This window comes from Drosophila yakuba, chromosome X (assembly GCF_016746365.2).
Source record: "Drosophila yakuba strain Tai18E2 chromosome X, Prin_Dyak_Tai18E2_2.1, whole genome shotgun sequence".
In the NCBI taxonomy this organism is placed as follows: Eukaryota; Metazoa; Arthropoda; class Insecta; order Diptera; family Drosophilidae; genus Drosophila; species Drosophila yakuba.
In genome coordinates, this window is record NC_052526.2 from 22,350,025 (window position 1) to 22,378,013 (window position 27,989).

At 38.5% G+C, this 27,989-nt stretch overlaps 1 protein-coding gene and 1 long non-coding RNA gene across 2 annotated transcripts; both read right to left on the minus strand.

Annotated features, from left to right (window-relative positions):
- Window positions 1-3,427: 3,427 nt before the first annotated feature.
- LOC120321194 lies at window positions 3,428-8,638 on the minus strand. The gene is made up of 2 exons (XM_039373159.2): window positions 3,684-8,638; window positions 3,428-3,628 (listed from the first exon to the last, which is right to left on the minus strand). Exons 1-2 carry the CDS (start codon window positions 5,070-5,072, stop codon window positions 3,620-3,622), a joined length of 1,398 nt encoding a protein of 465 aa, XP_039229093.1. The 5' UTR covers window positions 5,073-8,638; the 3' UTR covers window positions 3,428-3,619.
- A 9,410-nt stretch (window positions 8,639-18,048) lies between these two features.
- On the minus strand, window positions 18,049-18,743 carry LOC120321755. The gene is made up of 3 exons (XR_005561478.2): window positions 18,411-18,743; window positions 18,288-18,356; window positions 18,049-18,227 (listed from the first exon to the last, which is right to left on the minus strand). It is a non-coding gene; the product is annotated as an uncharacterized LOC120321755 (long non-coding RNA).
- Window positions 18,744-27,989: the final 9,246 nt, after the last annotated feature.

Below are 27,989 nucleotides of genomic sequence, written 5' to 3' on the forward strand. Positions count from 1 at the left end.
TTGGCATAGGTTTTGTAGGAGGCGATTCAAATGCGGCCGTTCTCTCTTCTTGTCACAAACGAAGTGTTCTTTATTTTCTTCGTTCCGTTCCTTCTTAGCCTATTACATGTATGTATTGGTGTGTCAGTTGCTGATCGTGCGAACGGGACGCACAAAGTAGTGTCCGTAAGCACGATCTTAACATTAGCGTAAAATTGTACTTAAAACTAAGAGTATGTATATCTAGGACTGTATGTACAATCACTGTGTGTATGTTACGGTAGTGTGCCTGCTTGCTACAATCGGCCATCCTGACCGGAGAGCTCCTGATCTCTACAAACATGTTTACTTTTACTTTTGTTTATCCATGGGCGCATATTTGCTACTGCCCAAACTCCCTTGTATGGAAGTCTAGACTGTTGAAAACCTTCAACGTCCTCCACGACATACCTATCGTTACGCAAAACTTTTGTTATTCTATATGGACCTTTGAACTTGGGGATTAATTTTTTGGATACGCCTATATGCGAGTCGAAATTCTTGATCATCACCAAATCTTCTTTTTCATACTTATAAGGATCTTTCCTTTTCGAGTCTGTTCGTAACTTGTTGTATTCTTGCAATTTATTGATGTTTTTGCCAGCATTTTCTCTAATTTTCTCAAAATTTATGTCATCATTTGTTTTATTTATTTCTTCTAACCTTTCTTTTAAACTATCTATAACTCTGCCTTTTTGAGATACTCCAAACAGAACTTTACTTGGATGTTGGTTAATTGATCTTTGCATTGTATTATTTAACGCATATTCGACCATTTCTAAAACAGTGTCCCAATGCAGTCCTTTGTCTGGTTCAGTTAACTTAGCTATAATGGGACCTATGCTTCTGTTCACCCTTTCGACCTGACCATTAGCCTGTGGAGAACCGGTAGCTATCTTTATGTGTTTTATTTCACTTTCTTTCAAGAAATCTTGAAATTCCCCAGAGGTAAAACATGTCCCGCGGTCCGAAATAATACATTTTGGCCTACTGTAAGCCCTAAAATAGTCCTTTAATGCAACTATTGCTTCCTTTGATTTTGTTGTTTTTGCAGGATATAGTCTTACGAACTTTGTAAACGCGTCTATAATCACTAATATGTGTTTGTTCGACCTACTTTTATCAACAGGACCATAATGGTCTATATGTACTACATCAAATGGAATATTTACTTTGGGAATGTTGTGAAGGAATCCCTCTTCTTTTCCAGACTTTTCAGAATAAGCTATACACTTCAAACAATTGCTAATGTGTATCTTGCATTTCTCTCTAACTTTGGGAAACCAATAGCTTTTTGAAATAACTTCTACCATTTTGTCTATTCCAACGTGTCCTAATTGATCATGATAATTAAACAACACGTGGCTTTCCATTTCGTTCGGTACATAGAATAAGAGAACTTCCTTATCCTTCTTTCGATAAACTATTCCATTACGCATTTCGTAACCTTTGAGTTCTGATTGTTGTAGCTGTTTAGCTATCGTTTTGATCTTCTCGTCTCTGCTTTGACAAATAATTAAATTTTCCTCAAAAGAGTTACAATCAATTGTTAGTATGTTTGTATTTCTACTTAGTGCATCTACGTGCTGCATGCGCTTACCGGACCTATGTTCTAAGATGTAATCATAATCTTGTAGAAACAGCGCCCACCTGGCTATTCTTGGACTTAAATCTTTTTTATTTAATGCTAGAGTAAAAGCACTACAATCTGTGACTATTTTGAACTCAATTCCTTGAAGATAAATCCTAAAACGTTGCAAAGAGTAAATCACCGCGAGGGTTTCTAATTCGAAACTGTGGTACTTTGCTTCAACATCAGTCGTTCGTTTTGAAAAGTAAAATACTGGATGAAACTTATTGTCTTTCTTTTTCTGCATAAGAATAGAACCGAACCCTAAAGCGCTAGCGTCGCAATGTAGTTCTGTTGGATCTGTAGGGCTGTACAATGCTAAAATAGGAGCTTCTAGAAGATTTCTTTTTAATGTTTCGAAACAATCTAACTCTGTCGCACCGAAATCGAATTTTCTATCTTTTCGTACAAGATCGTATAAAGGTTTTGCCTTTGTTGAAAAATCTTTTACAAATCGTCTAAAGTAGGAGCACAACCCCAGAAAACTCTGAACTTCATGAGTTTTTGTCGGCATTGGAAAATCTCTTACTGCTTGCATGCCTTTTGAATCTGGTTTAATACCATCACCTGATATTACATATCCTAAGTACTTTATTTCACTTTGAAGGAATTCGCATTTGTCTATTCTTAATTCCAGTTTGTTATCTACTAATCGCTTAAACACTTCTGTTAGTATTTCTATATGGCTTTTACTATCTTTTGTTGCTATCAAAATATCGTCCATGTAAATGAGGACCTTGTCCTCTTTTACCAAATCTGCGAAAATTCTATTTACAAATCTCTGAAAAACTGCGGGGGCATTTCGTAAGCCGAACGGCATTCTGAGCCATTCGTACTGTCCCATAGGTGTAGTGAACGCGGTGTATTTAATTGAGTCCTCGTGCATATGCACGTGAAAGAACCCGTTTCTAAGATCTAATTTGGTGAAAATTACTTTTTCAGAAAGTTTATCAATAAGGTCGTCTATCAATGGAGTAGGGTAGTTGTCTTTTAGCATGTTTTTGTTGAGAGTTCGATAGTCAACGCACATTCTTAATTCTCCTGACTTTTTCTTAACTAGAACAATTGGTGATGCATATTCTGACTCGCTTGCACGTATAATCCCGTCTTTTAAGTAATCGTCTAATAAATTCTGAACTTGACTTTTTTCTGCATATGATAATCGCCTTGGAGGATAATTGAATGGTTTTGTGTTGTCAAAATTAAGTTTCATTTCCCATTTTACTGCTGGGATTTCTGGACGTTTCGCATTCACGTAAAGTTTATCAAATACGTCTATTAATCTGTTTCTTAGATTCGATTCACACTTCTCGTTAATATTTAACTGACTGCATTCTATTGGATCGGGGTATTCAATTGATAGTATTTCTAATCCGTCATAAGGACTACTTGTTTTGCTCTCATTTCCATTATTTATATTAATTGAACACTTATTTCCATAATTTTTGACATTAGCCACGTCATTTTCAGATTTTCTATCATTTAAACCATTATCTTCAGAATTTTCATTATTTAAAACAGCATTTCCGGAATTTGAATCATAATTTTCACAATATCTATCGTTTGCAATAAAATTTTCAACATTTCTATCATTTGAACGATCATTTTCACAATGTCTATCATTTGCAATAAAATTTTCAAAGTTTCTATCATTTAAACAATCATTTTCGCAATGTCTATCATTTGAACTATCTTTTTCCCTAACAATCTTAAAATTACTAATTTTCATAAAATCTCTTCCCAAAACTGTTCCATATGCCATCGATCTGTCTGTCACAATTAGTAACTCAAAATTTAGAATTTCTTTATTGATAATAACGAAACATGATATTTTTCCAATTATATCTAAAGGGCTACCGTTTAAGCCAAAATAATTTTTAAGAATCTTTCCATTTAACGTAATATCTTCCTTTTTCAAAATTTTTTCGACGTATGACTTCTTTATGAAACTAATTGGACTTCCAGAATCGATTAGGCATTCTAAAAACAGGCATTCATTAGGTTTTGAACTAAAATAAATCTTAAACGGTCTTACATATTCGTTGTCGGATACGAACTTCCTCTCAGTGCAGTTGTACACCAGATGATCCTTACTGCCACATGCGTAGCAGGCTCCATACTCGCGCTTGGGCTTGCGGCAGTCGGCGGCGAAATGCCCAACAGCATTGCAATTGAAGCACCTTTTTGGAGGCGCCGAACCAGGTTCCTTATCGAACGAAACCTTAACACGTCCAGCCGGAGAAAGTAGCGGTTTACGTAACGAGACCTTGGCAAATGCGTGCAACATCTGCGCAGACGAATTAAAACAGTGCATGTGTGCCTGTTGTCGTAGAAGGGAGTCGGGAATCCCTTCAATGATGTTGTCGATTAGCTCCTCATCGTCTATTCGAATCTGTGTAGCCAACAGCGTTTTTTCTTTGAAGTATGTGGAGAAATCTTCCGACGGTTTCCACTTGCGCTCTTGAAACTTGCGTCGAGATATTATTTTGCTCTCCTTACCGTGGAAAGCTTCACCAAGTTGAAATAGAAGTTCTTGAACCGGCAAAGTCAGCAAACGTTCCGAAGAGTGCAACCAAATTTGAGCATGGTCCTTTAATTTGGACATCACTAGCATGCGAATTACATCGTCGCTTAGCTTAAACATTTTTGAGACCGCGTTGAGCTGGGCGACCCATGTGCTAACATTGAGTTTGTTGTTAGAAGCACCGTCGAATATCGGAATCATTTCCTTGGCCATTGCTAGCAATGTTTGTTTATTTACAAATGCTTCCTCCGATCTGGCATCTCCGCCAGCGACTTCTTGATCTTGAGTGGCATCCTTGTGTTGATTTGGTTTGGCAACACTGCTTCGAATTAGTGGGGTAGCCTTGTTATGACCCGATGTGGCAGCGCTGTTTTGATCCGATGTGGCAGCGCTGTTTTGATCCGATGTGGCAGCGTTATGGCGTCGAGCAGATTCCAATTTCAACATTTCGTTTTCCAATTGGAGCAGCCTTAGTTGACGCTGCATGGCGTCGAACTGCGTAGAAACTTCTGGAAAATGTTCCTCGCGTGCCAACTCCGAATCGCGATGATTGGTAGATGTTGAGGGCCTGGCGTCGTCATGAACATTCATGCTTTCAGCATTGGTGCAGTGTTCGCTGCTTGGCGGCACCACTCCAGCGGCGGCGTCCTCGATCATGCTCCTTGGGCTTTCCATGTCGACCTCTGGTGCTGACTCTCCGACGATTTCGTGCTCCAAATCATTGTTAGCGATTTCGCCTTCTAATTCGCCAATCACCGGGCAAACTCCTCGGGCTTCTGGGGGCACACCGTTCAATCGCGCCGCAAGCGTGGCCTTGTTACCGCTTTTCTGCATGCTGAGCTTTTCACACCAATTGCGCAGTTCTGCTGCTGTATAATCGTCCGCACCGATGGTTTCCATTTGATTATATTTAAAGATATTGATTTTACTTTGCTTCGTAGGTTGAGTTTTTTGTGAAAAAAAAATTCACAGTAATCCCACTTCTGAATTTGTAGGAGGCGATTCAAATGCGGCCGTTCTCTCTTCTTGTCACAAACGAAGTGTTCTTTATTTTCTTCGTTCCGTTCCTTCTTAGCCTATTACATGTATGTATTGGTGTGTCAGTTGCTGATCGTGCGAACGGGACGCACAAAGTAGTGTCCGTAAGCACGATCTTAACATTAGCGTAAAATTGTACTTAAAACTAAGAGTATGTATATCTAGGACTGTATGTACAATCACTGTGTGTATGTTACGGTAGTGTGCCTGCTTGCTACAGTTTGCTCCCCGCAAAAATAATGTTAGCAACTTTCGGAAGATTGGGTAAAAGATAGCTGAAAAGAGATTAGAAATTTGCTGCTTATGCAGAGTTAATTGGCTATGTTTTGCTAAACTGCGATAACGACAACAAATATATTGCCAGCCAAACTCAGATTCAATTAGCAGAAATATACCCTACTTTGGCGAATCGGTACATCGTTTTCGTTGTGAAGCGTGGCCAGTAGCTTTCTTTTAAAAGAAAAACCAACTGTGACTCCTATTCACCTCACAAACGCGACGCCGTTCGACCGTAAACAAATTGGAGTCCATAGCTCAGACTAATTATCCGTGGCCAGGAGTTGAGTTACTTATAACTCTATCGCCTGTCAGTCCAACGCGCCTAATTAATCTTTGCTGCCAATCCCGGAAAGAAATTAAAGAGAAAGATTTGTCTCTATTTTACCCACTTTATCAGGCGTGGCTAGCTCTGAGCTTGCGGACAAGTTAACAGGCTATAGATCCTATGCACCTAATAACGCGCTTAAACTGAGACGAGAAATAGATTTGAGGTGAGTGTCGCGGCAACCGTTGGCTGAAAGGTCAACACCAGTTTCAGCCCACCGTGATCCTACTGTCCTCCCAAAAATTTAAGAAAATGATGAATAGACGAATTTTCTGCATGTGTTGGTGTTTTGGTGTTGATACCAATGTTTTTCGACTAGTGAAAACGACTTTCAGGCCCCACGTTGGGCGCCAGATTATTTAGAAAGATAATTATCACTGTAACGGATTGCTACTCGGCTTGGGTGGTGATGGGAGGTATTTGGGACGCACGCGCAATGGTCCAGCTGCTCCTTGTCGGCTATTTGGGGTGGTGGTCTTGTCCCTATACCTCAGCCTGATCTTCCTCTAAATATTCAAATAACTTCGCGTGCAGCGACAAGAATTGGTTGAGGGCTGAAAGAGTTCAACATAAAACAGAAAATCGGACGACAACTACTTTTCCCCATCTTCCTTGCGATCCTCTGATGGCCTCGAGGTCGCTAATGCCCGCCCTGCCTTGGCCGCCTTTCTCCAAAAATCTGCATTGCACAATATACTCGGACGGCCCCTTTTAAGATCACTAACACATATTCACACGGGAGTTATCCTAGCCATAGGCAAACGAAAAGCTTTCTAGCACATTATAAATTTTATTCGTAACACACTAAGAGAATTTTCTTACAGCTAACAAATGGGTAATTCAGCATGGAGGCTAGCAACAAGTGCATGCGCCAGTAACAAAACGTAAACAAAAATGAGTAAAAATCGCATGCGAGAAAAAATGTGGGACCTTAAATAACTATCAGAATTGTATGCGAGTCGAATAATAGAGAAAATTTCGATATTTAGATCTCCACTAATTTCGAGTGTGCCATAGGCACCCAAATGGAACTTAAGAATATTAAAATTAAACAAATCAAATAAAGAGAGCGATTGCTGCTCTGGTGGCAAAAACAACATACATATGTGCGAGAGTTAAAGAGAGACGGACAAACAGAAAAAAATCAGATTCTAATTCCGACATTCCACTCTTGGCCTTGGCCTTGAATTCGCATTCCTCCTCTTCCTTTTCTTCAGAGGCTCTAAAACTTCGACCTAATTTCGCTCGCGGCGGACAGTGGGACAAGGAATCGAAAATTCAGACGTAATTACTTTCTTTCTTTTTCACCAAATTATGTATACCTCATTGATCATTGCCATTGCAATTACGTGATTTAATCACTCACCAACAATCCGGAGTTCCACCGACGAAAGCGCTTCCGTTGGAGTCTGCCGCACCTGTGGGAAACTTAAATATTTTTTCACTCTCTGTATTGGTCTTTGACCCACTGTGCCTTATTGCTTAATCATAGGCTTGCTAAAACTGAACAAAAGAAACAAAAAAAAGGAAGAAGAAGACGGAGCACATAAGGGACACTAAAAAAATGATGGACTCTTTTCCTTATCTTTCCCTCTCTCCTTCGCACTGCCACTTTTCATTTACATAATAACTTATTCCACTATACAAAAAAAATCTCTCCACTATTTTCCGGCCTTCTCGCTCACTAAGGGGGTTTTTCCCGCGCCGTCGATCAGCGGATTTTCCTCCGGTCGGATTCGTCAAATTACGGCCAGACCGCGCGACAAAACTTTTGCTCGCCCGCCGAACAAGAAACCGCGATTGCAACTGCTGGACTTGGTTATTCTCCCCTCTCCTTTTCGTTCCTCCTCTTCTCGTTCCCTTCTTTAAGTGCGCAAGGGGAACATGGCGACAAAATGGAACGTGGAGATTTCTACGTCATCGATGGCTCTCTAAGAGTAATTAACCAAAAATAAGAGTCCGCCGAAATGGAAAAGAAATTGTGTGCTGCCGCGATTCCTAATTGGGACGTATCTATGCCTGCTTGCAACCCTTTTCTGCCATTCAGAGGCCTAATTCAAAGGTTATTAATTAGTAATCAGCTAAATGCAGCTCCTCGCTACGGGAGTTTCGAGCCGCCGTTTCGTTTCTCCCTGGGCTGAGCGATCCGTCGTTCTCCGAGGAAAATGTCTGCCACCTGGCTCGATGTTAAGCCGTCCGTTTGGCTCGCACTTGCGCTATATATTTAGCGCCAAACCCTGAAACTGGATTCAGCGCTGCCTGTAGATGTATTCCTTTATAAGATTCTTTCGCCAGTTTTCCCGTATATGCCTGCTCCTGGTTCCGTTTAACTTTGAACTAACCTTGTGGACAGCCAAATTGGAAAAGAAAGCTGGCGTCGAGTTGATCTAGCTGGGAAGCTATCTCCGCTCTCTCCAGCCAAACCTACGGTATTTGCCGAAATTTGACAGCTGCCTATGTTGCCTCTTCCTATGCTAAAGCTCTCCCCCGACTTTCTTCGTCTGCCCCTTGTTTCGACGCGGGAACGACATGTAGATGGAGCCACCGCCTTTCTGGCCTGCCGCCCGATTCGTCTTGCCACAAGCGCTACAAATTGCCCCCTCCACAAGATCGGACTTGGGGGTGACACTCCCAAGGCTGATCACACCAAGCTTGGGGCAATTTAATTATTGCCTCAGATCCTTGGCATGGTATCGTCCAACCAAATGTCCCTGCAGATCCTCTATATCGTAATAGGCATTACCTAGCTTTTTCCGCACCCTGGCTTTGAGGTAGCTGGGGCCTAACTTGGCATTATATCCTGCCTGGAAATTACTCTGCTTGTGGTTCTCGTAGAACACTTCCTGGCCAACTTTGTAGGAAACTTCTCTGGACCGAAGATTGTAATTTCGTTCGTTCTTTTCGTTCTGCTTCTTCATCACCTCGATAGCTTTGCTGCGCACTAACTCTAAGGAATCTTCCCTTGAGAACACTGCCGAATGGTCTTGCAGCAAACCCAAGGCTTTCAACAACTTATAGGTGGACCCAGATCCGACAAAATGCTGGCCGAACACCATGTAATAGGGCGTAGTACCCAAGCTGGAATGAATCGCCGATCGTAGAGCACAACAAATACTACTTAGCTCTTCGTCCCAGTTTTTTTGATCAGGCCGAACATAGGATCTTATGGCCGCTATCACCGATCTGTTTACCCTTTCAGACGCATTTGATTGCGGGGAATACACTGCTGTGCGAATATGACTGACTCTGTACTCACGCATAAACTTCTGGAATAGGTCTGACTTAAACTGTGAACCGTTGTCTGAAATAATCGTCTCCGGCACCCCATACGTGTGAAATAGTTCCTGTTGCAGGTATTTTATAACCACCTCGGCTGACAGCTTTTTGACTGCCTTGAGAAAAACGAACTTTGAGTAATGGTCTAAAACGATGAAAATTCCAATATTCCCGCTTCTAGAGCGGGGATACGGGCCCAAGAAATCTATATATAATCTTTGGAAGAATCTTTCCGACTCTGGAGGAACCCCTATTGGCGGTCTCTGAACTGTGTTAGGAGCTTTTGTCATCTTGCAGGTATCACAAGCTAGAACATATGATTTTACGTCTTTTAATAACCCAGGCCAATAACAATGCCTCCGAACTCGCTCTAGCGTTTTGTGAATTCCCCGTGTGAAGCCATAGGATGATCGTGGGCATTCTTTAAAACATCCTGGACCAAATCCTTCGGAATCCACAACTTCCAGATGAACTGATCGTTCAGGGAATCCCCCGTAGCATGCTCTGTTTTCTTATACGCCAAGCCATCGACTACTTTTATATCGGGTAATTTATCCAAATTCGCTTTGAGCCGATCTACAAAATGCACATATTCTGCTGACTTAAACCCCTCTGAGTCCAAATCGACCAGAGAACCACTATTACCTTCCAATGCCTCGACCTCCTCATTTACTCTGGAAAGTGCATCTGGCACGACATTTAGTTTGCCACTGCGATGCTCGATTTTAAAGTTAAACCGCTGCAACTTCAGAGCCCAACGAGCCAACCGCGAGTGTAAGTCCGGCTGAGACATCAGCCATTTGAGGGAGGCATGGTCTGTAATGACCGTAAACTCGTGGCCTTCCACATAAGCCCTGAACCTGTTAATACAGACTATCGCCGCCAAACACTCCTGCTCTGTCACAGAGTAATTGCGTTGAGCTTTATTTAGCTTCTTGGATACGAACGCTATCGGATATTCGTCGCCATCGGAAGTTTTCTGCACCAAGACTCCGCCGACACCAGTCTTACTTGCGTCACACTGCACAAAGAAAGGTTTTTCGAAATCCGGACTGCGCAGAACCGGAGCTGAACATAACATTGTTTTTAACTGCTCGAATGCCTGCCATCCTTCCGCGGTCATAACGAATTTCTGTCTTGGCTTCAACAAATCGGTCAGAGGCGAAGCTACTGACGCAAAATTCTGGATAAATTTTCTGTACCAGCCGACCATGCCCAAGAATCTCCGGAGACTTTTAAGAGAGTTTGGCAGAGGGAAATCGGTCATGGCTGATACTTTGTCGGGATCGATTTTTATGACCCCTTCTCCGACAATATGTCCAAGATACCTCACGGAGCGCATGCAGAATTTACTCTTTTCTACGTTCAACGTGAGTCCAGCCGCCTTTACATGCCCTGCAACAACCTCTAATACCTTCAAATGCGATTCAAAGCTGTCCGACACGATCAATAAATCGTCCAAATAGACAAAAACCTCATTTCGCAATTCCGCTGGAATGACTTTGTCCATTAGTCGCGTCATTGTTTGCGAAGCATTGGTCAGTCCGAAGGGCATAACTTTGTATTGATAAAGTGGCTTTCCAGGTATTGTAAATGCCGTCTTTTCGCGAGAATCTGGGTCGAGCGGTACTTGCCAATAGGCATCTTTAAGGTCTAGGCTGGATATGTACATAGCCTTTGGAAGTCGACCCAAAATTCCATCTATCTGCGGGAGCGGATAAGCATCCTTTTTGGTCACCGCATTGACCTTTCTACTGTCCAGGCAAAGCCGAACCTTTCCGGGCTTTTGCACTAAAACTACTGGGGAGGACCAAGCACTGTCGGACTCCTCAATGACCCCGAGCTTTAGCATGCGATCCACCTCTGCGTACAGGAGTTTTTCTACAGCCGGTGAGACCGGAAAATGCCGTTGCTTTACCGGCTTGGCATCCCCCACATCAATTGAATGCGAGAGAATAGAAGTTCTACCTAAACCGACTTCAGCAAAAGATGGAAACTTGCCTATGACTTTTTGTAAACTCTCGCGCTGCAAAACAGTAAGATCATGTGTTGTAGATTCTATTTCAGAAACTTGCATCTCTGGCGGCAGTAAATCGAATTTAGACCAAAAGTCAATGCCTAAAATTAAATCTTGGCTAAGAGATGGTGCTAGGTGAAGCTCAAGATTTCTTTCCTGAGTTTTATATCGGACCGGAGTATTTATTCGTCCTAACACTTCCTGCTTTTTCCCATCTGCAGTACTTATCGAAAATAATCCGCGCTTAAAAGATACTCGATTACTAATTATCTGCTGTGCTAAACTACCACCTATTACGCTTACTGCTGCTCCTGTATCCAATAAACCCAAGACGATGCGATCTAAAACTCGCACCTCGGCATATGGGCGTTTATCCTTATCTTTGAACCTGATTGCATTAATTGATTTGAGGGCTGCCCAGTAATTTCTCATGCGCTGAGCATTCCTTGAATGAGACTTTTGACGCTCTAGATACGGCTGCACATTTGGGGAATTTGAACTTAAATCTACTAAACTTGGCCACACCATCGTTGAACTGGATTGTGCAGCTGCATTGGAACAATCTATGGGTTTGATTTTGGGCTCGACGAGCGTTGGCGTTGAACACACAACGATGGCCTCGGTTGTGTGTTCCCTTTCGAGTTTTTTTGACATTTAGGGCACGAAGGTTTGTACGTATTTGGTTTCCCACAACCATAACAAAATATTTTGCGCTTCGCTTCACAGTCGTGGTAGCGATGACCCTCCTTGTGGCAATTCCAGCAGAGCAAAGCCATAGCTCCAATTTCTGCTTCGCCCTCCGCCTCGGAAAACTCGGACGCATTATCGGACAATTGCTCTTCCAACAGCTCACAACCTTGTTTTCGGTATGGAACAGCCTTCTGATACCCTTGGGATTTCCGTACGTCTTCTAAAAAGCTTTCCCTACGCCGGCATACTTCCCTCAGTTTTTCCACTGTGCGGATGGGGAGATTAAGAAGTTCATGTCGAATTTCTGGCCTTAAATTTCTTTTTAATATCTCAACCATTTCCATCTCGGTTAACGGCATATCCAAGCTATCACCCATATCCTCTATAGCACTGCAAAAAGAATCGAAGCCTTCCTTATCCCGCTCCTTCCGATCACGAATAGCTTCACGGATATCCAGATCAGTGCGTGCATCTCTGAATTGCTTCCGCAACGCCATACACAAAGATTCCCATCTGAGATTCTGGGTTTGTTTGTGGCATCTCCAGTAGAAATCTCGCGCTTTCCCTTCGAACAAAAGGCTAGCGTTGCTGCTTAGTACTGAGAAATTACCATCCAAAGTTTGGCCAGTCAGCGCCTCTACCCGATAAATAAAATTGTCGACACTAATTCCTTCCGGATTCCCACTAAACCGAAGCTTCCAACTGTTTACGATATGGCCAACCTTATCTGGCCTTTGGCTGAGGTCCGAATGGTTGCTCCTTGGCGTTTCGCGTCTCGAGCCTGCTTGGCCACCCAACTGGTCCAATACTATATCCCCAAAAGAATTATTTCTCAAATCCCTTTCTTGACTCTCGCCCGCAGTGGCCTGAAATTGGGCAGATAGATTTGCCTGAATTAATTCGGACATTTTTTCCGATAACTGCACGAGCAAATCGTTTTGCATGGACTGGACAGCGTTGACCACCGCGCTTTGGATCAACTCTGTTTGAGCCTTTCCCAACCCTGCTGAGTTTGAAGAGCCACTCGGAGTCTGCTCGCTTGCTACTAAAACTTGTGTTTTCTGACCTCTGGTGTTCTGAGATGGTGTGGCCGCTTTTTCAAAACACACCGTGTTGCACGTGGGACAGGTAGTTTTATTTTTTGAATGTGCTACTATGCAAGACTGATGGAACTCGTGTCCACATTTGGTTCGGTAAATTTTCCCACCTTCTAAACTAACTTCACATAGGGGACACCTTGTTGCGGCTGCTCCCTCGGAATCGGCCATTGCTTCCAGTAAAAAAAATACTTTAGTTTGGGCTTAAGAAATATTATAATAAAGACTAAGATAAAGATTGCTTTTAATTTGGATATTTTATCCCTAATAATATTAAAAGATTAAACAGATATAAAGTATTTAAAAGATTTTTGAGCGATAAAACGAGATTTGATATATCATAAATAAAATTTGCCTTTTGGCATAGGTTTGCTCCCCGCAAAAATAATGTTAGCAACTTTCGGAAGATTGGGTAAAAGATAGCTGAAAAGAGATTAGAAATTTGCTGCTTATGCAGAGTTAATTGGCTATGTTTTGCTAAACTGCGATAACGACAACAAATATATTGCCAGCCAAACTCAGATTCAATTAGCAGAAATATACCCTACTTTGGCGAATCGGTACATCGTTTTCGTTGTGAAGCGTGGCCAGTAGCTTTCTTTTAAAAGAAAAACCAACTGTGACTCCTATTCACCTCACAAACGCGACGCCGTTCGACCGTAAACAAATTGGAGTCCATAGCTCAGACTAATTATCCGTGGCCAGGAGTTGAGTTACTTATAACTCTATCGCCTGTCAGTCCAACGCGCCTAATTAATCTTTGCTGCCAATCCCGGAAAGAAATTAAAGAGAAAGATTTGTCTCTATTTTACCCACTTTATCAGGCGTGGCTAGCTCTGAGCTTGCGGACAAGTTAACAGGCTATAGATCCTATGCACCTAATAACGCGCTTAAACTGAGACGAGAAATAGATTTGAGGTGAGTGTCGCGGCAACCGTTGGCTGAAAGGTCAACACCAGTTTCAGCCCACCGTGATCCTACTGTCCTCCCAAAAATTTAAGAAAATGATGAATAGACGAATTTTCTGCATGTGTTGGTGTTTTGGTGTTGATACCAATGTTTTTCGACTAGTGAAAACGACTTTCAGGCCCCACGTTGGGCGCCAGATTATTTAGAAAGATAATTATCACTGTAACGGATTGCTACTCGGCTTGGGTGGTGATGGGAGGTATTTGGGACGCACGCGCAATGGTCCAGCTGCTCCTTGTCGGCTATTTGGGGTGGTGGTCTTGTCCCTATACCTCAGCCTGATCTTCCTCTAAATATTCAAATAACTTCGCGTGCAGCGACAAGAATTGGTTGAGGGCTGAAAGAGTTCAACATAAAACAGAAAATCGGACGACAACTACTTTTCCCCATCTTCCTTGCGATCCTCTGATGGCCTCGAGGTCGCTAATGCCCGCCCTGCCTTGGCCGCCTTTCTCCAAAAATCTGCATTGCACAATATACTCGGACGGCCCCTTTTAAGATCACTAACACATATTCACACGGGAGTTATCCTAGCCATAGGCAAACGAAAAGCTTTCTAGCACATTATAAATTTTATTCGTAACACACTAAGAGAATTTTCTTACAGCTAACAAATGGGTAATTCAGCATGGAGGCTAGCAACAAGTGCATGCGCCAGTAACAAAACGTAAACAAAAATGAGTAAAAATCGCATGCGAGAAAAAATGTGGGACCTTAAATAACTATCAGAATTGTATGCGAGTCGAATAATAGAGAAAATTTCGATATTTAGATCTCCACTAATTTCGAGTGTGCCATAGGCACCCAAATGGAACTTAAGAATATTAAAATTAAACAAATCAAATAAAGAGAGCGATTGCTGCTCTGGTGGCAAAAACAACATACATATGTGCGAGAGTTAAAGAGAGACGGACAAACAGAAAAAAAACAGATTCTAATTCCGACATTCCACTCTTGGCCTTGGCCTTGAATTCGCATTCCTCCTCTTCCTTTTCTTCAGAGGCTCTAAAACTTCGACCTAATTTCGCTCGCGGCGGACAGTGGGACAAGGAATCGAAAATTCAGACGTAATTACTTTCTTTCTTTTTCACCAAATTATGTATACCTCATTGATCATTGCCATTGCAATTACGTGATTTAATCACTCACCAACAATCCGGAGTTCCACCGACGAAAGCGCTTCCGTTGGAGTCTGCCGCACCTGTGGGAAACTTAAATATTTTTTCACTCTCTGTATTGGTCTTTGACCCACTGTGCCTTATTGCTTAATCATAGGCTTGCTAAAACTGAACAAAAGAAACAAAAAAAAGGAAGAAGAAGACGGAGCACATAAGGGACACTAAAAAAAATGATGGACTCTTTTCCTTATCTTTCCCTCTCTCCTTCGCACTGCCACTTTTCATTTACATAATAACTTATTCCACTATACAAAAAAAATCTCTCCACTATTTTCCGGCCTTCTCGCTCACTAAGGGGGTTTTTCCCGCGCCGTCGATCAGCGGATTTTCCTCCGGTCGGATTCGTCAAATTACGGCCAGACCGCGCGACAAAACTTTTGCTCGCCCGCCGAACAAGAAACCGCGATTGCAACTGCTGGACTTGGTTATTCTCCCCTCTCCTTTTCGTTCCTCCTCTTCTCGTTCCCTTCTTTAAGTGCGCAAGGGGAACATGGCGACAAAATGGAACGTGGAGATTTCTACGTCATCGATGGCTCTCTAAGAGTAATTAACCAAAAATAAGAGTCCGCCGAAATGGAAAAGAAATTGTGTGCTGCCGCGATTCCTAATTGGGACGTATCTATGCCTGCTTGCAACCCTTTTCTGCCATTCAGAGGCCTAATTCAAAGGTTATTAATTAGTAATCAGCTAAATGCAGCTCCTCGCTACGGGAGTTTCGAGCCGCCGTTTCGTTTCTCCCTGGGCTGAGCGATCCGTCGTTCTCCGAGGAAAATGTCTGCCACCTGGCTCGATGTTAAGCCGTCCGTTTGGCGCGCACTTGCGCTATATATTTAGCGCCAAACCCTGAAACTGGATTCAGCGCTGCCTGTAGATGTATTCCTTTATAAGATTCTTTCGCCAGTTTTCCCGTATATGCCTGCTCCTGGTTCCGTTTAACTTTGAACTAACCTTGTGGACAGCCAAATTGGAAAAGAAAGCTGGCGTCGAGTTGATCTAGCTGGGAAGCTATCTCCGCTCTCTCCAGCCAAACCTACGGTATTTGCCGAAATTTGACAGCTGCCTATGTTGCCTCTTCCTATGCTAAAGCTCTCCCCCGACTTTCTTCGTCTGCCCCTTGTTTCGACGCGGGAACGACATGTAGATGGAGCCACCGCCTTTCTGGCCTGCCGCCCGATTCGTCTTGCCACAAGCGCTACAGTGTGAGTTGTTACAATAGTATGTGCGGTTTTGTACTTAGACATTAATGTGAAAGTGTGAGTTGGGGAGTTGTGGGTGTAGAATGAATATGTTACTATATCATATATATATACATATCTTTTAATTTTATAGTTACTAATAAAAAGCGTCTGTATCTGCTATAGTGCGGTGTAGTACTATTACGGTCCAACATATGTTGCGTGGATTAGGGAAAACCCACAAAAACCTATACATCCCGTTAAGTAAATTTATTGTTAAATTTAGGTCAAACGATGTTTCAACGTAAGAAAAAAAAATTAATAAATAAAATTATAACAGCCTCTTGAATTTCCATGAGATTTTTTCTCTTCAGTTCAGCAAATTCATTTGATCTGTCACAAAAACGTGACTTTACTTTTATATTTAATTTTGTTAGTAGGGAATTTAGCCAAATAGCTTCACTAACTGCCTCAAATAAGGCCATGTATTCTGCTGCTGTTGATGAAGCTGCCACCGAATTTTGCTTTATATATTCATGTATTCCAACATTAAACATCTTGAACAAGTATCCAGTTGTAGTTTTCATATCTGATTCACTTCCACCCCAGTCTGAGTCCACATAGCCAACCAAAAACTCTTTAAAATTTGAGTTTTTCTTGAGAGATAACTTTCTTTAGGCATTGCCAAATGCCAAATTTTCTCTAGCCAAACCCCCTTCCTCTTGTCTCTTGTATTGTTCGGAAATGATAACCACGTCGATTTGGTTTTCTAGCACAATTTTGTGCAGCAGGTCATTTGCCGTTTTGCTTCTATGCATATTAGCTTGAAGAATCTCCTTTCTTCCTTTTCTGGCTACGCTAGAGCAGTTCGCTGTCCCAGGGAGGTGTCCAACGTCGCTCCTGTTCTCCGATGCACAGATACAACATCTCGGTGCTTTTGTGCAAGTCTTCATTTTATGTCCACTTTCATCACATCTGATGCAGAGGTCTCTCCTATCCGGTCTGTTGCAGTTATTTTGCAAATGTCCGACCCCGAAACACTTGAAGTATCTCTTTATGTCAAGACACCGCTTAACCTGGCAGCGGGTCTATCCTTTCTTTATCCTCTGCTCCGTCAATATCTTTGACGCGTTCTTCACAGGTAGTGTAACAAAGGCTCGCCTTTGTTCTGACCTATTTACTCCTGTCAGGTGTATTACAATTTCTTGGCTTGTATCGCCTATTCCTTCTCTAATAGCTGAGGTTATTTCATCCTCTTGTGTAATGCTGTCGATGTCTCTGATCAGTTTGACCAATTGCTTAATGGTCTTCACTGTAGCACACTCCTTGAGTGTATCCTTGATGTATTCGCACAGTTTGTCCGTTTTGCTCCCTTTTGAAAGTTCCAGAAGCATATCACCTGACTTGGTTTTTCTAACCGAGTTATTATAACACTTGTTTGACCATTACTTCAACATTTATTCCCAAGAAAAACTTAATTTCATTTAAACCAATCATTCTAAATCTTTTCATTAGATATAATTTAAAATCTTTCATATTTTGTAGGGATGTCGTAATATTAAAAAAATATCGTATCGATGATATTTTTTTTATCAAAGCAAAATGATGATAATATTTAAAATATCACAAAAAATATCGATATATTGATATTTTGATATATTATCAACAACAACAAAAAACAATTTTATTTGAAATGAATAATACATAAAAACTTTCATAACCACATTTTTTTCTTAAAAATAAAAGGTTAACACTTTTCTTAAAGCTAAATATATTTAATGCGAACATACGTTTTTTTATTATTTATAGGATATAAATGTAAGGGGGCGGTGTCGAATTCACTTAACTTTTTTATTAAAAGCTCTTTTGCACAGCCAATTTCGTAAGCACGAAAATGTTTATTAAAGTTATATACTTCGATTTCTTGATTTCTTCTGTCGACTTCCAGCAAAGTGTTCTTATTTAGTAATGCTTTTCCGTGTTCATTCTCCGATAATAATGAACGAATGCTCTGTAAATATGATACGTTATAAATATAGGATAAATAGGGATAAAATTATGAAATAAATACCTTCTTTAGAACGAAGTTTTTTTCATGGTCTTCCTTATGGTCATTGGTTATAGAAGGTTTCTCACAGTTCTACAAAAAGTTATAAAGTATTCAGGAAATCGAATTATAAAAAAAAAATCTTACATTTCTTTGATTCCATGAGCAAAGTGCTCTTTTAAATTCCATCCGAACTCCTAATTTGGGAATCACCTCTTTTAATTCTTCGTCTGTTATATCTTTTAGTAAAGACAAGGTCACTCCAGATTCTACAAAAATAAATAATAAATATAAATATAATATAAATATATAATACATTTCTTTTATGCTGTATTCTTGCATACATATGTACATATGTATGCGTGCATGCGAACACGTGCATAGGCCAGCAACGCTAAATCTTGGCGGTTTTTTTTCGTGCTTTTGTGTTTCACTTTCTTAGTTAAAAATGTTTTCTCAGAATAAAACGAACAAGTGTATTAAACAAGAAACACGAAATTCGCTAATGCATGTAAATTAAAATTGATGTTAAAAAATTATTTAAAAAAATATTTTATTTTTATATTTTAATAAATTTATTGGTGATAAACTTTTTCACTTAAACAATATTACAAGACACTATTATCTGATTTTATCTTCGATCGTTCTCGATCCGATCCCGAAACAGACTGACTCTTAGATTCTAAATCCTGATCCATTCAACCTCGGCCAGAAGCTTTTCTTTGGAAACTTCTTGAACTTTTAATTATGGTTAGAATAAAAGCTTGATGCTGAAATTATTTCTCTGCATTGTGAAATTCAATTATGCTGACCGATGCAGTTTGATTGAAGCGCAATAAGTTGACCATGGTTTGGTCTCCAAGCGGAAGCTGTGTTTTTTTGGAGTTTGATTGTTTATCTTAGCGGGGAGCTAAGCGCTGGCAAAGGCAATGACAAAAACAAAGACAAAGGAAATGCCGCCTAGATTGAAATTTAAAATTTGTTTATAAACTGGGATAGAGTGCTATGTTTACGGGTTGGATAACTCTCCCCCTTCTAAAATGACGCGTCCCGCTTCATTACGAATTTCGTTTAAACGTTCATTTAATTCTGTTAAAAATACTTCCTCATTATTTGGTTTTTCTAGTTCTGGCCGTTTTTGTTTGGTTAAAAATAAAAAATATCTGAATTTTACTATTAATGTAGTAATCAAATACAAAATGAATAAAATTAATAATATAAAAGAAAGTGATATGTTGGTATTACTTATTTTAATGAAGGGATTTAAAATGTTTATATTATCTAGAGAGAGTTCCGAGTTATTGGATAATATGTAATCGGATATTTCATAATCTGTAAAATGGTTTGTGGTTATGTATTCAAGAATTTTACTTTCTAAATTGGTATTTGAAATGTTGTTTATTGTGGTTGTTCCGTTAAATGTTATTAGAAATGACCCATTTAAGTGGGAGTTGTTAACAATATTGTAACCATTTATAAAAATGGCACCATCTTGGATGATATCTATTTCCTTATTTTTTCCCCTTATTTTCTTACAAGTGGATTTTTCTCCATTTAATAATTTGGTAAAACAGGTTTTTTCCTTACTTATAGTACAGTAATTGTTAAAAAGTTCGGTCTTAAATGTAGACATTTCATAATATGTATTGTCGGATTTTGCGACTTGATTGCTTATTACTAGTTTTCCATCGCCTTTTGAAATCGCTCTAGCATAGTATATTTCGCATCTGTTATAAACTATAGGGTATTTTACATAAATTATTAAGAGTTCTTTATGTAATACGATTTTGAACACAGAGATATCCATTAGGTCTGCAATGATTACTGGTCTTAATTCGTGACTTAATATTTCTTTTATTTCTTCATGGTTTAAAATTTTAGTATTAAAGACATCAATTTTAGCTAATGTGATAGTATCGATTCAATTTTGCAAGTCAAATGTTAAAAGTTTTAGGCGATGTTTTCTTAATGGTAAATCTTGGTCCATAAATACATGTTTAAAATCATCAGAAAGTAATTCTATTTCTTTAAACAATTTGGAATTGATAATAAATTGTTTGTTATTATTTTCTATTAAGTCATTGATTGTATTTTAAATTTTGACGAAGTCGTCATGATCCGGAGTTCCAGCTAACCACTTCCACACGGTGTCTAATTCATTAATTCCCCTTTTGGATCTAGATGATGTTAACTGTGATAAAATTAGTTCGATAACTTGTAGGTCGTATGTGATTTCCCATTGTGATCTTTTGTTAGTGTCTCTCTTTATGTTTTCTGTTTCAACATTGATTATTTCTTTATAAAAACTTAAATTGGTTACGTGGAATAAATCGCTATAGGATTCGTAAGTAAGAACATCCTTTTTGTCTTTGAACAGGAAAAATTCGTGATTGGAGTAATCAATTATTTCTGAAGTGGCTATCATTACGAATGGTATTAGAAGTAACAAGAAATGCATTGTCTGTAAATTTAAAACAAATATAATATTTGTTAAAACTTAATATTGTCTTTGTGAATAGTTCTGTTTCTACTATTGATTACTATTTTATTAGATAGGTTTTCCTTAACAATCTGTTTTTTAAATCTTGTTTTTAGCTTATTTCTTTCCCCATGTTTCTTTTCATAAACAACCTGTCCTACATGATATTCTTTTTCTTTACGGCCTTCATTATGTGTTTCTAACATTTTTTCCTGAGTGTTCTTCAGAATGTTTGGAATGTTTTTGTGTTCAATTTTATTATAGAGAATATCAAAAGGTTTTTGGTTTGTTGTAGAATGAATACTCTGATTGAATTCTTTTGCGGCTCTAATAATTATTTCAGAATAGTCAATGAGATTAAATTCTTCTTTTATGCAACGAGCTAATTCTGTTAATGTTGAATGTGCCCTTTCAATTTGTCCGTTCGAGGTACTATGTCTGGGGTCTGCGAAATGTAGAGTTAAACCACATCTTTGTGCAAAGGATTAAAATTGATCAGAGGTAAAGCTCGGTTCATTATCGGTCATAATTACTTTGGCGTGTGGAAATTGTTGAAGTAATTCCATTACTTTATTCTCGATGTTTAGTTTATTTTGAATTTCTTTTACTACTAGGAATTTTGAATATGCGTCAATACAAGTTAAGAAAATAAGATTCTGCGCGTAATAAATATCGATGTGTAAATTTTCTCCCTCTTTAGTTGGGATAGGAGCTTCCCCAATAGGAATTTTAATTGGATGCCTGTTATATTTATTTTCGTTGCAAATTGTACAATTTTTTTTGTATTCCCTTAATTTGGTAAGTAAATTTGGCCAATAATATAATCTATTGATTTGTTTGTAATTTTTGTCTAGTCCTCTATGAGCTCGACAATGTGTTTCTTCTATTATAATCGCCCTATCTTCATTTTTTTCCACGTCTTGTAGAAATATTTTAGTAAAAAGTTATTTTTTAAAGGCAATTGAATATGATAAAGATCTTCTAAAGTGCAATGAATTCCTACCGCTATGTTTGGTGGTAGATATTCCCTTAATATTGTTATTAAATTTTCTGGCGTATCATATTCGATTATATGTCGTGTCTTGTCAAAAACTTTCAATGACTCATGTATTGTATACCTTCCCGTTGTTAATAACAGTTGTTGTTGAAACTGATTTAACGGTTTACGGGTCTCTTGTATTACATTTTCAAAACTACTTTCGGCAGAATGCTGTGTATTTTGATCTGAGCTTGATTGTTCTATATCGCTGTCTGTAAGGTTTTTTAATTTTATTCGAGATAATGCGTCAGCGACGACATTTGTTGTTCCGGGCTTATATATTATTTTTGGGGTGAAACTTTCTATAAAAGAATACCATCTTTTCATTTCTATGTTCGGGTTTTTATCCGAGATTGTAAAAGATAAAGATTGATGGTCTGTTTGTATTTCTATACCGATTACTCCATATAAATAATTTCTGAGATTTTTAAGAGCCCAAACTATGGCTAACAATTCTTTTTTATTTGTGGCGTAAAGTTGTTCGGTTTTATTTAAAGTTTTGGATATGAAAGTAATTGGTTTATTATCCTGTGATAATACCGCTTCGCTAGCTACATCTGATGCGTCTGTTGTCAAAGTGAATTTTTTGTTGTAATCTGGTTGAACTAATTCCACTTGTGCTATTAAATTATCTTTTAGTTCGTTAAAAGCTTTTACAGCTGGATCATCTAACTGTATTGTAATTTTTGTAGACATTCTTCTAGAAATTTTACCATTATCTCCTCCTAAGTATTTGGTTAAGGGCTTGGCAATTTTTGCATAGTTTCGGACAAATTTTCGGTAATATCCAGTGAGTCCTAGGAAACTTCGAAATTCTCTAATGTTTTTTGGAATCGGATACTTCATAATTGTAGAAATTTTTTCAGGATCAGTTTTAATTACATTGTGAGAAACGATATAACCAAGAAATGCTGTATCTAATTTAAAGAATTTCGATTTTTCAACAGAAATTTTCATATTAGCTTGTTGTAAAATATTAATTATTTGAATTAGATCAGTATAATGTTGTTCAATTGTATTTGAAAAGATTATTATGTCATCCATATAAACATGGCAGGTTTTTCCGACTTGTTCTCTTAATATATCGTCCATTGCTCTTTGAAATATTCTGGGGGCGTTTGTTAACCCAAATGGCATACGTAAGAATTCAAATTTCCCGTTATAAATAGAAAAGGCTGTTTTTTCAATATCTGACTCTTTCATTAAAATTTGGTGGAATCCTGATTCCAAATAAATATTTTGACTTTCCTAAGTTAAATAGTATTACAGACGGGTCTTGCATCGGGTATCTGTCCGGTATTGTGCTTTCGTTTAATTTTTTATAGTCGATAACTAGTCGGTGCTTTAGAGTTCCATCTTCGTTTTGACCCTTTTTGGGTACTACTAAGGCTGGTGAATTATAGGGGCTTCTACTAGGTCTTATTATTTGTTCTTTTAACATTCTATCGATTTCATTATTAACGAAGTCTGAGACTGACATAGCATAAGGATATTGTTTGCTATAAATTGCCCTGTCATTGACAGTATTTATTGCTCCTCGAATATCGGTTCGAAAAGGGATTTGCATATTTATTTTAGAATGCTCCTTTTCAATTTTATTCGAAATTTTATTTTCGAAATCTTTTAGTTGATTTGAATTTATTATTAGATTATGAATTTTTTCTTTGTCGGAAAATTCAACGACGGCGTGTTCAGGATTTGTGGATCCCAAACTATTAGTTTTATTGTTGACTGATAATTCAACGTCGGAGTGATCAGGATTTTTTGATCCCAAGCTTTTTGATTGTTATTTGACGGAAATAACATCGTCGGCGTGTTCAGGATTTTTTAATCCAAAACCTTTCAATTGTAATTTGACGGAATTATCATCGTCGGCATGTTCAGGATTTTTTGGTTCCAAACTTTTCAATTGTAATTTGACGGAATTACCATCGTCGGCGTGCTCGAGATTATAAGATCTCCAGCTATAACTACTTCTTTCTGCAATAACTGATTCAGTTTTATATTCTATTTGATTGCTAAAGTATTTTTTTATAATATATTCTTTTAATGGAAGAGTGTTATTTTCTCCAATTAAACACAAATCGTTTTTCTTTTCATTGTCATAACATTCTAGTTTTTCCTTTTTTCCATTATATTCAAGAATACCTTTTTCTACATCTATTTTAGCTCCAATTTTCCTTAATAGATTGTACCCAATTAATAAGTCGGATTCTAAACCTTCTATTTCATAAAATATATGTTTCGCTTCAAATATTGTTAGTATATGGTAATATTTTATAATTGAGTATCCATGAACTGTTGATACTCTCTTGTAAATTGGTAATTCTTTTTTATTTTTATAAATTCCTTTTTTGATATAGCAAGAAGAGGCTCCTGTGTCAATTAATATTTTTAGTTGTTTTTTTGTATTTCTGTCTATTCTTGTTATATGAGGCATTCCTCTGTAGGACCTTGATTTAAAAAATGATCCTCATCAATGTTATTTATTCTCATACCTTTCTGGGCTGGTTGACTTACTGTCCCAGTTGCTTCCCTTTTTAATGGGATTTGTGTTTCAATTTTATGTAAGGCATTAAAGCCAGTTTATTAATAGAATTATGCTGGATGTGTAACAAAAGCTTGCGGGATGACAATTAACTGAGATGGCGCCTCCTCGGCTCTGCTGGCGATGGCTGCAACTTGAAGACTCAACGACTCGACGACTTGACCCTCCGACACACCAACTTATATGCTCGGACTTGATCCCTCGACGACTACTTTCAACTTGACAACTGGACTCTAACTTTTTACGATCTTATGGTAATTTTCTGCTCTTCGTATGCCTTGCACTCGCTATATTTTCTCGACGCTAGTGATGTTACTTCCTTAAAAACTATCGTAATGCTATCCCTTAGTGGGCACGTTGATAGCTATCGATAGCCAACTCTACTTTACATTTATGTGCTTGGTTATGATAATAATTATATCTTTGTGCAAAATTATTATAATTCTGTCTGTTATTATTATACCCCCTGTTGTAATTATTACTCGGACGATAGTAATTATTATTCGGACGATTTTGATACTTTATGGAACTTTTGACTTCCATTGGTTTTGGTGGGGGTTGTACCTTAGAATTGTTATTTGAATTCCAATTATTATTTTGCCCAAAGTTCCCGTTTTGCGGCCAATTATTATTCAGGTTGTTATTCCAATTATTATTCATTCTGTTATTATTATTATTATAATTAATATTATTATTGTTGTTATTATTATTATTCTGTCTGGAATTAACTGTATTAAATCTTAAGTTGTTTCCCTGACCTTTATTTTCATTCCTAAATCCATAATACCTATTTGCAAATTGGGCTCGAAAATTGTTAGACTCTAATTCTTGACACTTTGCCAAAGCATTTGGCAAGTCTGGTGTATTTAGAGAAAATAGTGTTTCTGAGATTGAACCGTTCAATCCAGAAATAAAAATTCTAAGAGCGTTGCTCCTAATTGTTTTATTTGTTTCTTTGGTTATTTCGCTGTCTTTTCCATATGTCATTATGGTTTTATTTATCAGTAATGTCATTTTCTTGTTTACCTCGTTGTAGAATTCTGTAATGGTCATACGTCCCTGCCTAAGGATGCTTAATTCTGATTCGAGAATATGGATTGGGGTTTTATCGTTATAAATAAAATCCAATCTGGAAAGAATTGCTTGAAAGTTTAAAACTGTACCATGGTTAGTTAGAGCATCATGTGCTGCTCCCATGATTTTATTACGTAGAATTGTTAAAGCGATAAAATATTGTTCGCTTTGAATTTTGTATAGACTCATGGCAGTTTCTGCCGCTTCTCTACAGCCTACATATTGGGTTATTTCTCCTGTGAATTTTGGTAAAGATTTAACAACCTCTAGGGTAGTTTCACATTTTATAGTTGGGTCGATTGTTTGGATTTTATAATCTTCCACTACATTTTTGCTAGCGATTATCTGCCCTTCTATCCCTTCAATTTTCTGGTCACTTCACTTAATTGTATACTAATTAATCGGTTAATTAATTCCATCGTCAGATTGCTGGCTATCCCGACCGCAGAGAGGATTGGCGCTGAACCTCCGGTTGCCATTGTTAAATTTAAATCTTCAAAACTTTTTATTAAATTTTCCAGATTGTTTTCTTATATTAATGGTTTAAATAGATTTTAAAAATTTTTTTCTTTTTTACACTTTATAGTATTTTGTATATCCTGATCTTGTTTTATTAAATTGTTTAAAGACTTAAAATTATTTTATTCTGCTCACGATACTTTCCGTTGTATTCTTCCTCAGTTTAGTTGTCCTGATTATTTTCTGTTGGGGTCTTCCTTCAAAAATTTTTTTGTATTCAGCTGTGGCGGGGGATGGCTCTCTGCTCTTCCTTCCTTCTTGGTGTTGATTTTTTATTATATTTTTTTGAATATTTTGGTTATATTTTTTGGTTTGGTTTCATTTCTTTTTATACCCGTTACTCGTAGAGTAAAAGGGTATACTAGATTCGTTGAAAAGTATGTAACAGGCAGAAGGAAGCGTTTCCGACCATATAAAGTATATATATTCTTGATCAGGATCAATAGCCGAGTCGATTTGGCCATGTCCGTCTGTCCGTCCGTCTGTCCGTCTGTCTGTCCGTATGAACGTCGAGATCTCAGGAACTACAAAAGCTAGAAAGTTGAGATTAGGCATACAGACTCCAGGGACATAGACGCAGCGCAAGTTTGTCGAATCATGCTGCCACGCCCACTCTAACGCCCACAAACCGCCCAAAACTGCGACGCCCACACTTTTAAAAAATGTTTTAATATTTTTTCATTTTTGTATTGGTCTTGTAATTTTCTATCGATTTGCAAAAAAACTTTTTGCCACGCCCACTCTAACGCCCACAAACCGCCCAAAACTGCCACGCCCACACTTTTGAAAAATGTTTTAATATTTTTTCAATTTTGTATTGGTCATGAAAATTTCTATCGATTTGCAAAAAAACTTTTTGCCACGCCCACTTTAACGCCCACAAACCGCCCAAAGCTGCCACGCCCACACTTTTGAAAATGTTTTGATATTTTTACATTTTTGTATTAGTCTTGTAAATTTCTATCAATTCGCCAAAAAAAATTTTGGCCACGCCCACTCTAACGCCCACAAACCGCCAAAAACTGTCCTTCGCACTTACACTAGCTGAGTAACGGGTATCAGATAGTCGGGGAACTCGACTATAGCGTTCTCTCTTGTTATTGTTGTGTTCTGGTTTTGTAGAGTTCTGTTTTTATTGAGTTCTGTTTAGTATCGTGTTCTTGTAATTTGTATTAAGTATTCAGTCCACCTTTTTTTTAACTTCTTAATTGGATTATTGCATTAATTAATTTCCAATTAAGTTTTTCCACGATCACTGTCACAGTAGTTAAATGTCGTTGGATTAATGAGGATGTTTTAATTTTTCCTCTAAAAATATGGGTTGTTGGCGGCGCGAGTTCCATTTTATATTTAACTTATTATCGTTAATATTTATTTAGAACTTTTAAATGACACCGCCCCACGTTGGGCGCCAATTAAAATTGATGTTAAAAAATTATTTAAAAAAATATTTTATTTTTATATTTTAATAAATTTATTGGTGATAAACTTTTTCACTTAAACAATATAACAAGACACTATTATCTGATTTTATCTTCGATCGTTCTCGATCCGATCCCGAAACAGACTGACTCTTAGATTCTAAATCCTGATCCATTCAACCTCGGCCAGAAGCTTTTCTTTGGAAACTTCTTGAACTTTCAATTATGTTTAGAATAAAAGCTTGATGCTGAAATTATTTCTCTACATTGTGAAATTCAATTATGCTGACCGATGCAGTTTGATTGAAGCGCAATAAGTTGACCATGGTTTGGTCTCCCAGCGAAAGCTGTGTTTTTTTGGAGTTTGATTGTTTATCTTAGCGGGTAGCTAAGCGCTGGCAAAGGCAATTGTGAGGAGTCTTAAAACTCCCCACAAATCCGGGTGCAGGAGATCGGCGTAGCAACAGCGAAGACGGCTGAAATGCGAGAGGAGTCAAGGGCGGTCAGGTCAAACGGGAAATAATGGACCTTGGACCCCGGCAAAGCGGAGAGACCGTCAATTAACGGTACCGCGCTGGACCTTGGACTCAAACCCGCCAAGGGCATAGAGGTCATACGGTAACGGTGCGGACTTTGGACAGGCACA